Raw genomic sequence first — 13,218 nt, 5'->3', positions numbered from 1 at the left:
GATTTTCAATGGATGTTTACAGCTGTTTCTCTTCAGTTTGATTTGTGGCCCATTAGCAAATGAAGGTTCTGTGAGCATTTCTCCCCCGAGCTTAACTCTATTCATGTCATCATGGTCATCTTGGTCAACTCTACTTTGAGGAGGCATTTTTTCCCCCAGTCGCATTCTGAATGTCTTCCCACTTTCTGGTCCTGTATCTGACAGTGTTTCTCTGCTATTCATAGAGTTTTCAGTGACTAGTGATTTGGAAGTAGTTTGTCACTCTTTCTTCCTAGTCTGTCTTTGTTTGGAAGCTCATCTGAAACCTGTGCACCATGGGTGACTCTGCTGGTTACTTAAAATACTGGTGGCATAGCCCTCAGAGTCACAGCAATTCAAACCACCACAGCACGACAGACAGAGGAGTAGCGGTTGCATGGTTGCTGTTAAATAGGAATGTCCTTGTGCTAGGGCTCTTAAGTCAGGCTCAAAGGCGGGATTTCTATCCTTGGATGTCAATCAAGAGGCGGAGGCGGGGCGACTGGGTTGTAGTGAGACGCTTTGGGCTGCACTTGTGGGTCTCTAAGTTGGTCGACTCCGCCTCAAAGCCAGGATCCAAAGGTTAGGCTAGGAAGGCGCTCTGGAGTCCGGGGGTAAGTAGGACAGCCTGGCCGGCCCCTGCAGTCTCTTCCCGCTAGGCAGCGTCCCCATCGACCTGGTCTCCAGACACCTCTCACCCGCCAATCCGTGGTCTGGGTTTCATTTAACACCTCCACCAGGTCTGCGCAGTTGTGGCACATCGTTTAACTGCCGCCCTCCATGATAGAAGCCCTCGTGCTAATACCATAGCTCAAATGCATCATTTCTTCTACGGCCTTCCTTTTAGGCATATTAATATTATCCTATCACAGAAAACGTTGTATTTTAAGATAGACCTTGATATGTTCTTTTTGATGATGAATGGGACACCATTCCTCCTCCATTTGTCATGTGATTTTCAGATTCAAACTGACCAATACCAGTCCATTTCAGCTTACTAGTATCTAGGATATCGATGTTTATGACTTACTTTTCCTTTTTTTGACAACTTCAAATGTTCCTAGATTCATACTTCATACATTCCATTTCTGATTTTTAATGGATGTTTACAGCTGTTTCTCCTCATTTTGAATTGTGCCCCATCAGCAAATGAAGGGCACTATATCTGACTGCGTTCTGGTGCCCTCCATCATGTTTCAGTATTCAATATTCTGGCGCTGTCTGACAGTGGTGTTCCAGTGCTATTCGTAAGGTTTTCAGTGACTAAAAATTCAGTTAGTCTGTCTCGCCTTCTTTCTAATCTGTTTTAGCCTGGAAGCTCATCTGAAACCTGTTCACAAGGGTGACCCTGCTGGTATTTCAAATACCAGTGACGTAGCTTCCAGAATCACAGCAACACGCAATCCACTACAGTACTGCAAACTGACACACGAGAGTAGAATTAGATTTGTTGTTGTTAGGTGCTTTCGAGCTGGTTCTGACTCATAATGACCTTGCATAGGGTTTCCAAGGATTAGCTGGTGAGTTTGAAATGTCAACCCTGTGGTTCAAATGTACCTTGATGTCCAGTGCTTTATCCCACAGCACCACACCAGGACTCCGGAATTCGATTCAGAACCTACTATATCTGGTGTGGTGCTGTGGGCTAATGTGTCAGACTGCAAAGTCGTCTAAACTGCAATGTCAGTGGTTCAAGCTCACTAGCTGCTCATTGGAAACCCTATACAGGGTCACTATGGGTGGGAACGGCTCTTAACATATTTGGTCAGGAGTCCTGGTGTGGGCACTATAGGACAGCACTGGATTGCTAACCTCAAGGTCAGCAGTTCAAACCCACCAGCTGCTCCTCAAAAACTATACACAGGATTGCTATGAGTTGGAACTGACTCAATAGCTAATAACAACAACAGTACTCCCTCAGAATTTTATTAGCATAACAAAAAAGACCCATTTCCAAAGTGGATCCTGTCCACAGTAGTGTTGCTGTTAGGAGCTCTAGAGCTAGCTCTAATTCAGAGCTACCTGATGTGAAGCAGAACAAAACACTGCCCTAGCCTTCACCATCATCACGATTGTTTTATTTGTACCTATTTTTACTGCCAGTGTATCTATCAGTTCATCTCGTTGGAGTCTTCCCCTTTTTTGCTGACCCTCTACACGACCAAGAATAATGTCCTTTCCCTGGGACTGGTCTTCCTGATAATAGATCCAAAATACACAAGACAAAGTCTCACCATCTTCACTTCTAAGGTGAATTCTGGCTGTACTTCTTCCAACACATATTTGTTTGTTCTTCTGATCGTCTACGTTATTGTTAAGTGCCACTGAGTTTCTTCAGACTCTTAGTGACTCTTATTTTTCAAGGAGTGACTGGTGAGTGTGAATTGTCAACCTTGTGGTCAGCAGTTCAGTGCTTATCCTATTGTACCACAGCACAGTATTCTCACTATTCTTCACCAACACCATAAATCAAGTGCATCAATTCTTCTACACACTTATTCTTCCTTATTCATGTCCATAAAGTGATTGAAAGTACCATGGCTTAGGGCAGGCTCACCTTAGTCCTCAAAGTGACATCTTTGCTCTTCAACATTTTAAAGAGTTCTTTTATAGCAGATTGACAGCTGCTTCCTTGAGTGTTGATTGTGGTTCCAAGCAAAATGAAGTATTTGACATCTTCAATCTTTTCGCCATTTATCATGATGTTATTTATTATTGGTCTAGTAGTGTGGATTTTCTCTCTTTTTTGACATTGAGTTGTAATCCTTACAAAGGCTGTCTATGATCTTCAGCAATATGTGCTTCAAGCTCTCTTCACTTTCAGCAAGAAAGACTGTGTGATTTGCATGTCATAGGTTGTTAACAAGTCTTCCTCCAATCCTGATGCCTTGTTCTTCTTAATATAGCCCATCTTCTTGTATTATTTACTCAGTATACAGATTAAATAATTTGGAGAAAGGATACAACCCTGACACATAACTTCTCCAAATTTTAAATCCCCTTGTTCTGTTTGAAGGAATGCCTCTTGCTCTGAGTATAAGTTCCACATAAGCACTGTGCACTGTTGGAGAATGCCCATTGTTCACAATGTAAGCCATGTGAACCATGCAGTCCAATGCCTTTGCTTAGTCAATAAAACACAGGTAAACATCACTCTGGTGTTCTCTATTTTCAGCCAGGATCCATCTGACATCAGCAGTGATGTCCCTTGTTCCAAGTCCGTTTCTGAATCCAGCTTGAATTTCTGGAAGTTTCATGTTGCTGTACTGCTACAACTGGTTTTGAATTATCTTCAGCAAAATCATACTTGCATGTGATATTAGTGATATTGACCAATGTTGTCCCCATTCTGTTGGGTCACCTCTTTTTGGAATGGACACAAATATGGATCTCTTCCTGTCAGTTGGCCAGGATGCTGTCTTCCAAATTCTTTGGCATAGATAATTGAGTTCCTCCATAGATAAGTGCTGCCTCAGTATAGAGACTAGCATCCACAAGTTCAAGGACCAGGATTCTATCACATACTTAATTCATAGCAGTCCCCTCAAGCACTTCTTCCTGGTTTACCAGGTGCCTGTGAAAGAGGCAGGCTGTCTGAGAAGAGGGTTGGTTTTTAGGTGACACATAATCTATGTATTTTCATACAGTTGTAGTGACAAGCATTTAAAAAAAAAAAAAAAAAAAAGGAAATATGGCACCACTATCATGAAGAGATGTTTCCTGATGTGTGGCTTTTCTGCCATGATTAATGTCAGTAGGGCTAGAAAATGTTCTAAAAGAGATCCAAATAATGAGTGAAAATGCCTGCCACCTGATCTTTAAGAACTGAGACTCAGAATGCCAACACTGTGATTTATTAAGTTAACAGACTTTTATAAGTTCACTAGTCTTGGAAGACAGAAAAAAATGTAATCCTAAAATACTGTTAACTAGACTTATCTAATTTAATGAATAGATGGGTGCTGTGGACTGGTTGGCAAACAAGAAGTCAATAACTTGTATCGATTGGTGTGTAAGGCCCTGGGACTGTATGATTCAATTCTTTTGTGACCTTAATTTTCTCTTCTTGAAAACCAAAATGTTATTATAGGATAGCATGTATATGTACAGTCAGGAACCCAAGCATGTACATTTAAACCCCAATTTTAGTAGACTTTGCTTGGTTCAGAACAACTCCTTGTATAAATCTCTGGGATTCTCTACCTTCCATGGTTGAAAGGTACTCTGTATCTAAAGCAATCACGTTACTATTCTGTACCACCTCAGCTCGCTTTCAGTGCTCATACTGGAAACATGCATTTGTTTTTTACCCTCATGAAGTACAATGTTTTATACAATTACATTGGCTCCAAGGGAGAAATAGTCCCTTGAGATGGAATTTTATTGAAAATTGTAGTGTTCAAGAAAGATTACGAGGGTGTCTGAATTCTTAATAGACATTTTAGACATTCTGTAAGTGAAAAGGTTCCAAGTGGAGAACAACCTCCTCAACCAGTAGGGACCACCTCTCATACTGAGCTGTGTGCATGGACCTGAATGCTACAAGGACAACTAAAATGATCAGTGATAATGACCATCATTTACCCCAAAGGAGGATCCAATTGAATTGATTTTAGAGATGACACTTTATTTAAGGGCACTGATTTCTTCAAGAACATTCTATATACCTTCTAGTCCTTCTAGTCCCAGGAAGGTTAGAGTGAGTTAGGAATGGCAGAGACTATAACAGAGTATGAGAATTGATGAGCCTTGTTGAACCCATATTTTTTGCTCCTGTTTTCTCTGTATGAACTTATAGCTATAGAATTTGTCCTGAGGAAGATGTTCACTGTTGTGTTTCAAGTCCTGTTTAGGAAGGAACCTCACTAATGACTGTTTTTTCCCAGCACCTCTCATTATTGGCATCTCCTGACTTGCTTTGTTGTTTGTTTGCCCCCACAGAACCTCTACCAGAACAGGTTTTTGGGCCTGGCTGCCATGGCATCTCCCTCTAGGAACTCTCAGAATCGGCGCCGGTGCAAGGAACCACTCAGATACAGCTACAACCCTGACCAGTTCCACAATGTGGACATTAGGAGTGGCCCTCACGACCATGTTACTATCCCCCGCTCTACCAGTGACACTGACCTGGTCACCTCAGACAGTCGATCCACCCTCATGGTCAGCAGCTCTTACTACTCCATAGGACACTCGCAGGATCTGGTAATTCACTGGGACATAAAGGAAGAAGTGGATGCTGGAGACTGGATTGGCATGTACCTTATTGGTAAGTAGATGTCTCTTCACTGGGTGGGGCTTACCCAGACTTACCCAGGGATTTCCTTTAGGGAATTAAGTGATACAATTGTGGGGGCTGGAAAGTCCCAAATCTATAGAAGAGTTGCAGACTGCAGCAGGATGTCCAAGTTACAGCCTTGAAATAGAATCCTCTCCTACTAGCCAGTTACAGTCTCTAAAATTTCGGGTTCTTTAATTCCTAAATAGAGAAAGCGCAACTTGCTTCTCAAGACCATTGAGAGGAATCTATGAGATAAATGTGCATCTACTGCCTGGTGATACTCGTTACAAAATGGAATAAGGGCTTACTCAAATCATCACAAGTGACACGCAAGGCACTTAAAGATGGCATTTCGGGGACATCCTCCTAAATATTTATTTCTTGGTTTGCTTTAACTTTTTATTGTGATTTGGGTGAAAGTTTACAAAGAAAATTGGTCTTTCATTCAGCAATTCAGATACATTTTGTTTCATAGTATTGACTGCAGTCTCCACAGTGGAACAGCACTCTTCCTACTTCCTGTGCCTCCTTTTCTAGTCCTCTTTCTTTCCTATCCATTCCTGCCTTCTGAACTTTATCACTGGACAAGTGATCCCCTTTTAATCTCATATGATTGTTCTAAGAAGTATGTACTTCCCTGGTGGTACTTTTCACCTTCTAGGCCTATCTATTGTTAGGCTGAACTTTGAATCATGGGTGTTCAGTTCCTGCCCTGAATGGTGATTAAGGACCACAGTCTCTGAGTTTCCACCATTGTCTGTCAGACCTGCAAGCTTGATTTTTGTTAGAATTTTGAGTTTTGTTCCACAGTTTGCTGCCACTTGATCCAGCATCCACTATGTGATCTCTTTCAGAGCAGTTAGCAATGGTAGTGGGGCACTAAATAGGTCTTTTGGTCTTGGGATCATTGAGGCTGCATGGTCTATTTGTCCTTTGGACTAATTATTTCCACATGTTTGTGGTTACCTTCACTCTTCCATGCTCTCGACAGGAAAAGACCAATAGATAGCCACTCATAAGCTTTTAGGAACCCTGTCACTGACCACCAAAGGAAGATGCAGAATATTGTCTCTGTGAACTATGTTATGCCAACTGACATTCATGTCCCCCACGACTAGCCTCCAGGCCCAGTGACCCATTCCCTAAAATGTTTGGTATGGCTTAGAAGTTTCCACACATTTGCCCCTGTTTGATCTTAATTACATGGATTTATTTACTACCCTCCTCCTACCCACAAAAAACCCCTACCATTGCCATAGAGTAGATTGTGACTCATAGGAACTCTATCGGACAAAGTAGAACTGCTGTGTAGGGTTTCGGAGACTGTGAATCTTTACCAGAACATACAGCCTCATGTTTCTGTGGAGCAACTTTGACTTTGAATTGTTGACCATGAGATTTGTAGGATATATGTACAGCACATGAAATGTTGTTGTTATGTACCTTTGAGTTGATTCCGACCCATAGCAACCCTCTATAGGGTTTCCAAGGAGCAGCTGGTGAGCTTGAACCACCAGCCTTGCAGTTCAAACGACTTTGCAGTCTGATGCATTAGCCCACAGTGCCACACCAGGACTCACATAAAATAGGTACATAGAAATATCATCTGCCAAAGCTATGTATGCTCATGAGTATAATATCTTTTGCCTACTCATGCCTGTGCATCTTGCCTGTCTAGCAATGTATCCACATGTAGATCAATGTTTGTTATTACTGATAATTCCTATGTACCGCTCCATGTCTTGCTTTTCATTAGTGATATTGTACTGATCACTCCCTCATTGTTTGAGCATGTTGCCTTTCTCTTCACCCAAGCAAATATGTGTGTGTTATCTAGTTGGTGACTTTCTCTCCCCTTTCTTTCCATCCCTTGGTAACCATCAAAGATTTTTTTTCTGTGTGTATATACCTTTCCTTGACTCTTTAGTAATTGTTTAGTATACAATATTTGTCCTTTTGTAATCGCCTGATTTCACTCAGCATGATGTCCCTTTGGTTCATCCATGTTATGAGGTGTTTCACAGATTCATCATTATTCTTCAACATTCTGATGTATTCCATTGGGCATATGTGTATGTTTTCCATGTGGGCATATTCGTTTCATTCATCTGTTGATAGGCACATACATTGTTTCCATCTCTTTGCTAAAGTGAATAATGCTGCGGTGACCATGAGTATAGGTGTACATATATCTGTTAACCATCCTGGCTCTTCCTCATTTAGGATATATATACCTAGTAGGGAGATTGCTGGATCAAATTATATTTCTATTTCCAATGTCTTAAGGAAGCACCATGTGTGATGTCATAGTATGAGTATTGGATGGCTAATCGCAAGGTCAGCAGTTCACACCTGCCAGCTGCTTCTTGGAAATCCTATATAGGATTGCTATGAATCAGAACTGGCTCCACAGTGCTTAACAACCCCAACAAGGATTTGTCATACAGTTTTCCACAGTGGCTGCACCATTTTACATTCCCATCAGCAGTGTAGGATAGTTCCAATCTTTCTACACCCTTGCCACCGTCTGTTGTGTTCTGTGTAATTGAACTTGGCAATTTTTGCTGGTGTGGTGCCATAGGATAAGCACTCAACCTCAAGGTCAGTTTGAACTACAGGATGGGAGATTCAAACTCACCAACTGCTCCTCGGAAACCCTATGGTTTTTAAGTACTGACAAGTCAGTTCTGACTCATAGCGACCCTGTATAAAGTTTCCAAGGAGCTGCAGTTGAGCTTGAACTGCCAACCCTGTGATTGAACTTGCAATCAGTGCACTAACCTGCAGCTCCACACCAGGACCCCTGGAAGCCCTATACAGGGTTGCTATAAGTCAGAGCTGACTCAACAGCACTTAACAACAACAACATTATTGTGGATGTAGGATGAATACCTTATTGTTGCTTTGATTTGCATGGCTAATGATCATGACTATTCCTTCATGTTTTTGTTTGCCACATGTATGTCCTCTTTGGTGAAGTGTCTGTCTGTGTTCTCTGTCCGTTTTTTATTTTAATTGTTTGTATTTTTGTTGTTGAGGTGTCAAAATTTTAATGTCCTTCCTTATCCCTTATCCAAGGAACTCTGGTAGCATAGTGGTTACGAATCGGGCTACCAGCCGCTCCACAGGAGAAAGATGAGGCTTTCTGCTCCCGTAAAGATTTACAACCTCGGAAACCCTGTACAGACTCGACAACACTTAACAAAAACATCTCTTTTATCCTGTTTTTTTCCCTTGAAGTCTATTTTATTTTATCAGAAAATAATATTGCCAGTTCCCTTCCTTGGTTGCCATTAGCTAGGGTTATTTTGTTTCATCTTTTGATTTTTAATTCATTTTTATCTTTGTGTCTAGGGTGAGTTTCTTGTAGGCAACATGCAAGGTTCTGTTTTCTTATCCATTCTCTTTCTCTTATCCGCTCTCTTTCTCTTGATTTATACTGTTAATCTGTTTTCATTCAGTGTAATTAATGATAGATATAATTTATTTTTGTCATTATTTTGTGGTTTGTATTTGATGTTGATGATTCCTTTGTTCTATATATGTTTCCATTTGGAGTTCATTTTGTTATCAGATTTTCTTTCATTTTTTTGCTGTTATTAATTTTGTGTTTACTAAATACTTGAAGCACTTACTGATGAAGATTAAAGATACAATCTTCAGTATGGAATACATGTCAATATAAAGATAATGAAAATCCTCACACCTCAACCAATAAACAATATAATAAACAAAAGAAATATTGAAGTCATCAAGGATTTCATTTTACTTGGATCCTCAATCAACAGTCATAGATCCAACAATCAAGAAATCAAATGATGTATAGCATTGGGCAAATCTGTTGCCAAAGATCACTTTAAAGTGTCAAAAAGCAAAGATGTCATCACTTTGAGAACAAAGGTTCCCCCGACTCAAGTCCTGGATATTCATTTACCTCATATGCATGCAAAAGCTGAACAATGAATAAAGAAGACTTAAGAATAATTGATGCTTTAAAATTATGGTATTAATGAAGAATATTAAATATACCATATAGATTGTCAGAAAAAATGAGCAAATCTGTCTTGGAAGAAGTCCAGCCAGAATATTCCTGAGAAAAGAGGCTTCATCTCTTTTATTTTGTACATGTTAAAAGAAGGACTGCATGCTTAGGAAAATAGTCATTATTGCTATATGCCATCAAGTTGGTCTTACTTATAGCAACCCTGTATAGAGGTTATCTGCATTACCGAGTTAGCTTTTTTTTTCCAAAAATTCATTTAAAACATAAAGAGAGGATATATTCATGTATTCAAAATTCAGCAAATTGAGATAATAACTCAGAGTAAAATTTAAATTTCTCTAAAATAATATCTTTGAAGTGCCACTGTATACTAGTGCCTGGGGATGCATGTTCCCTTCCATACCTCCTAAGCTGCTCAACCTGTGTGCAGTTAGAGATTACAGATTATAGCAAAGTGATCCTTTGAAATATTTTAAAGCTTCCTCTGTGACCTGTAGCTGTTCCATTTTTATACTCTATGAGATGAAAAAAAATTGTGTATTCTTTGCTACAAATAGTTATGTCTGTGTTCCTTTCTATCTCGTTCATCTTCTTATGCATATATTATATGTGTGTGTGTACAAGTAAACACACATGTTTACATATATTTATTTATAATGTATTGGAATCCTGGTGTGTTGTTGTAGGATAAGCACCAGACAGCTAAACACAAGATTGGCAGCTCAAACCCACTAACTGTGCCTCAGAAAACCCTATACAAGATCACTGTGAGTTGAAACAGACTCAACCAGACACAAAGCAACAATAAATATAATACTTTATTCTTATTAGTTTTAATATGCATACATATTCGGATGAACTTATCTCGTTGTTCTATTTTTTTTTAATAGAGTAGGTAACATTTCTGACAAAAAATTGTCAGTTAGCTTGTACCTTCACTTCTGTAAGCTGGATACTTTTTAGATGTTGAGACTATAGTCATCATGCACAAATGTTTGTATCTTCTTTCTTTATGGTTTATTTTCAGATCTGTTACCCTTATGATATACTTTTCCTATTGTATTAACTATAAGATTGATACCCCAGTGTTGTCCCATTTTTTGCCCGGAATATCTACCACTCATCTGTCAGTTTGTGGTGCTGTGGTGACTTAAGTATTTCTGTGATGCAGAAAGCTATGCCCCCATTATTTCAAGTACCAACAGGGTCACTGTTGGCTTCAGTGGAACTTCTAGACTTACACAGACTAGGAAGAAGGATCTAGTGATCTATTTCTGGAAAGACTGGCCAGTGAAACCATATAATAGCACTTGAACATTATCTGATATAGTGCTGGAAGCTGAGCTCCTCAGATCCAATGTTACTCAAAATGCAACTGAGAAGAGCTGTCTTTTCAAACTACAGTTGATCACAGTTACATGGATGGGTAAAACTTTTGGGACCTTCATTTGCTGATATGGCATGACTCAGAATGTGAAGAAACAGCTTCAAACATTCATTAATATTTGAATGTGGAAAGTACCAAGTATAAATCTAGAAAAATTTGAAGTTGTCAGAAACTAAATGCAATGCATAAAGATCAATATGGTAGACAAAAATGTGTTGAAATGGACTGGTATTGGCCCATTTTGATTTGGGCAATCATATAGTCTATTTACCAGAAAAGACAAATTGAAGAGGAATGATGTATCAGGGAGGCCAATAAACATCACACAAAGCAAAGGACCACCTTCTCACAGCAAACAATTATCCAGGCCAAAATGACAAAAATACTGAGATTGAGAAATCCTGCCCAAGATACATATTATGGTTTATTGGTTACTATTGGTTCTGATGGTGGAATTGTTGATTCAATGGTAGTAGTTTCTCTTTGAAGAAGACCTTGGGTCAACTTGCAACCAATGTACCTCATAAGCAGCCCCCACCTGTCCATCAGGGAAGCTTGTATGTTACTATGACGCTGGACAGGTTTCAGCAGAGCTTTTTGACTAAGGCCAATTAGAAAGAACAGTCTGGCAATCAACTTCAGAAAATCAGTCAATGAAAACCCTGTGGATCCCAACAGTCCAATGCAGTCATCAAATACTCATGGGATAGTGCAGGACCAAGCAACATTTTATTCCATTGTGTAGGGGTTGTCCTGAGTCAGGGACCAACTAGACAGCAGCTACCAGCAATAAATAGATTTAGGCACTCCCTAAGAACATACACAGGAGTCATGGTGTGGTGCTGTAGGATAAGTGAAGGACCACAAGGTCAGTTGGAACCACAAAGTCGGCAGTTCAAACTTACCAGCCGCTCCTCAGAAACCCAATACTGGGTCAATATGAGTCGGAACCTACTCAATGCCACTTAACAACAACAACATAAGCATAGGGTAGATTTTGTTAATCAGTATATCCATAGTGTTTATCACAATGCCTAGAATGGAGTAAAGGGTTCAATATGCATTTATCTGTCCATGAATGAACATCCCAGTTCTACTTGTTGTAATCTATGAATATCTGACTGTGTCTAATAAGGTGAATATTCTGGTGACTGGAATGGATAAATTCAGGTAAATACCACCCCTTGGAGAATTGCCAAACTGAGGCAAATTTCTGTCTGAGCATGAGACTGGTTATATTTGTACTGAAGACCCAGGGAGCTAGGAAAATATTATGCCTTTCTGCAGAAATGAGGCAATTATTGTAAAAAAAAAAACATATCATGCAATCATCTTAGTAACCCAAGCAGGGCTTTGTGCACACACTGTGAATTTAAAGACAGTCAAGTTTTGCAAACAAGTGATTTTCCTAGGGATACAAACAGTTTTTACCATTAATGAGGCAGATATGGTGCTGCTTTGCCCAATCATTGCTCGAAGGAAGGGGCAGCCAGATTCTACAGTCATCGTATCAGGTTGCAAGCACATTTACCAATGGCCTCATTTAATCCTCATTTGTGAGGTCAGAGCTACTGCTGTCCCCAACTTTGCAGATGGGGAATCTGAGGCTACAGAAGTGACTGGAACAATTAGAGTTCTGTGTCAATTTGACTAGGCCAGGATTCCCAGTGGTTTAGCTGTTAAGATGTACTTAGTTCCATGGTGATGAAACCTAATACAGGTATAGTTGACTCTATGATGAGTGGCTATGAGCAGCCAATCAATTGAAGGGATGCTTCCTTGGGGAACTTTTCCTTTGTGTCTATTACATTCAGAAATACTGCTCCCAATATAACAGACACAAGGGAAAAGCTCTCTCTCTCTTTTGCTGGGAACCTGGGACTCTACAATTGTAAGCCATTTCCTTGATATTAAATTTCTCTTTATATATATGTACATATACCTGGCTTTCTGGTTTTGCTTCTCAAGAAAACCCAGCCTAAGACAGTGACACAATTGATGTATGAAATAAAAAGGCCTTGAGAATCAGATCCTCATTGCACCTCACCAATGCTTGCTTCTTAGGTTTAATCTGATAGAGGATGTGAACTTCTGGGTGCACCTAGGGGTGAAAGAACAGCCATGACCTATCCCTTCACTGGACCTTCTTGTGCCTAGTTGTCCTTCAACCTCTGAAGTGGAATTGGATGCTTAAAGCTGCTCTTCCCTATATCCTCTAATTCACCTAACTCAGAGAGTTACTTCCTGGTGAAACAGAAAGTGCAATGGCCTGTAATGGATTCAACTGTGGCACCCAAAAGTTATGCTGGGACCCTAATCCTCCTCCATCTGAATGTGACTGTTTGAAATAGAATCTCTGAAAATAGTATTAATGAGGTTAACATGAGGTCATACTGTAATGTTGTCAGGTGCCATCGAGTCGGAACCGACTCATAGTGACTCCATGCACAGCAGAACGAAACAATGTCCGATCCTGGGCCAACCTCACTACCGCTGCCACACTTGACGTCATCATTGATGCCACCTGGCTGA

The 13,218-nt window shown here is 40.1% G+C and overlaps 1 protein-coding gene across 2 annotated transcripts in view; it reads left to right on the top strand.

Moving 5' to 3' along the window:
- The window catches only part of HECW1 (HECT, C2 and WW domain containing E3 ubiquitin protein ligase 1), a 542,004-nt gene that overhangs the window by 91,214 nt on the left and 437,572 nt on the right, over positions 1-13,218 (top strand). The window contains exon 2 of one of the 2 annotated variants that reach the window (XM_006872147.1): positions 4,960-5,284. In XM_006872147.1, the coding sequence (XP_006872209.1) occupies positions 4,960-5,284 (325 nt within the window). Of the gene's footprint in view, positions 1-4,959; positions 5,285-13,218 lie in introns of those variants that run through there. The other variant, XM_006872148.1, reaches the window with a different exon arrangement.

This window comes from Chrysochloris asiatica, unplaced genomic scaffold (assembly GCF_000296735.1).
Source record: "Chrysochloris asiatica unplaced genomic scaffold, ChrAsi1.0 scaffold00184, whole genome shotgun sequence".
NCBI lineage: Eukaryota > Metazoa > Chordata > Mammalia > Afrosoricida > Chrysochloridae > Chrysochloris > Chrysochloris asiatica.
The sequence above is the reverse complement of the archived record's forward strand: the minus strand, read 5'-3'. Positions and strand labels throughout refer to the sequence as shown.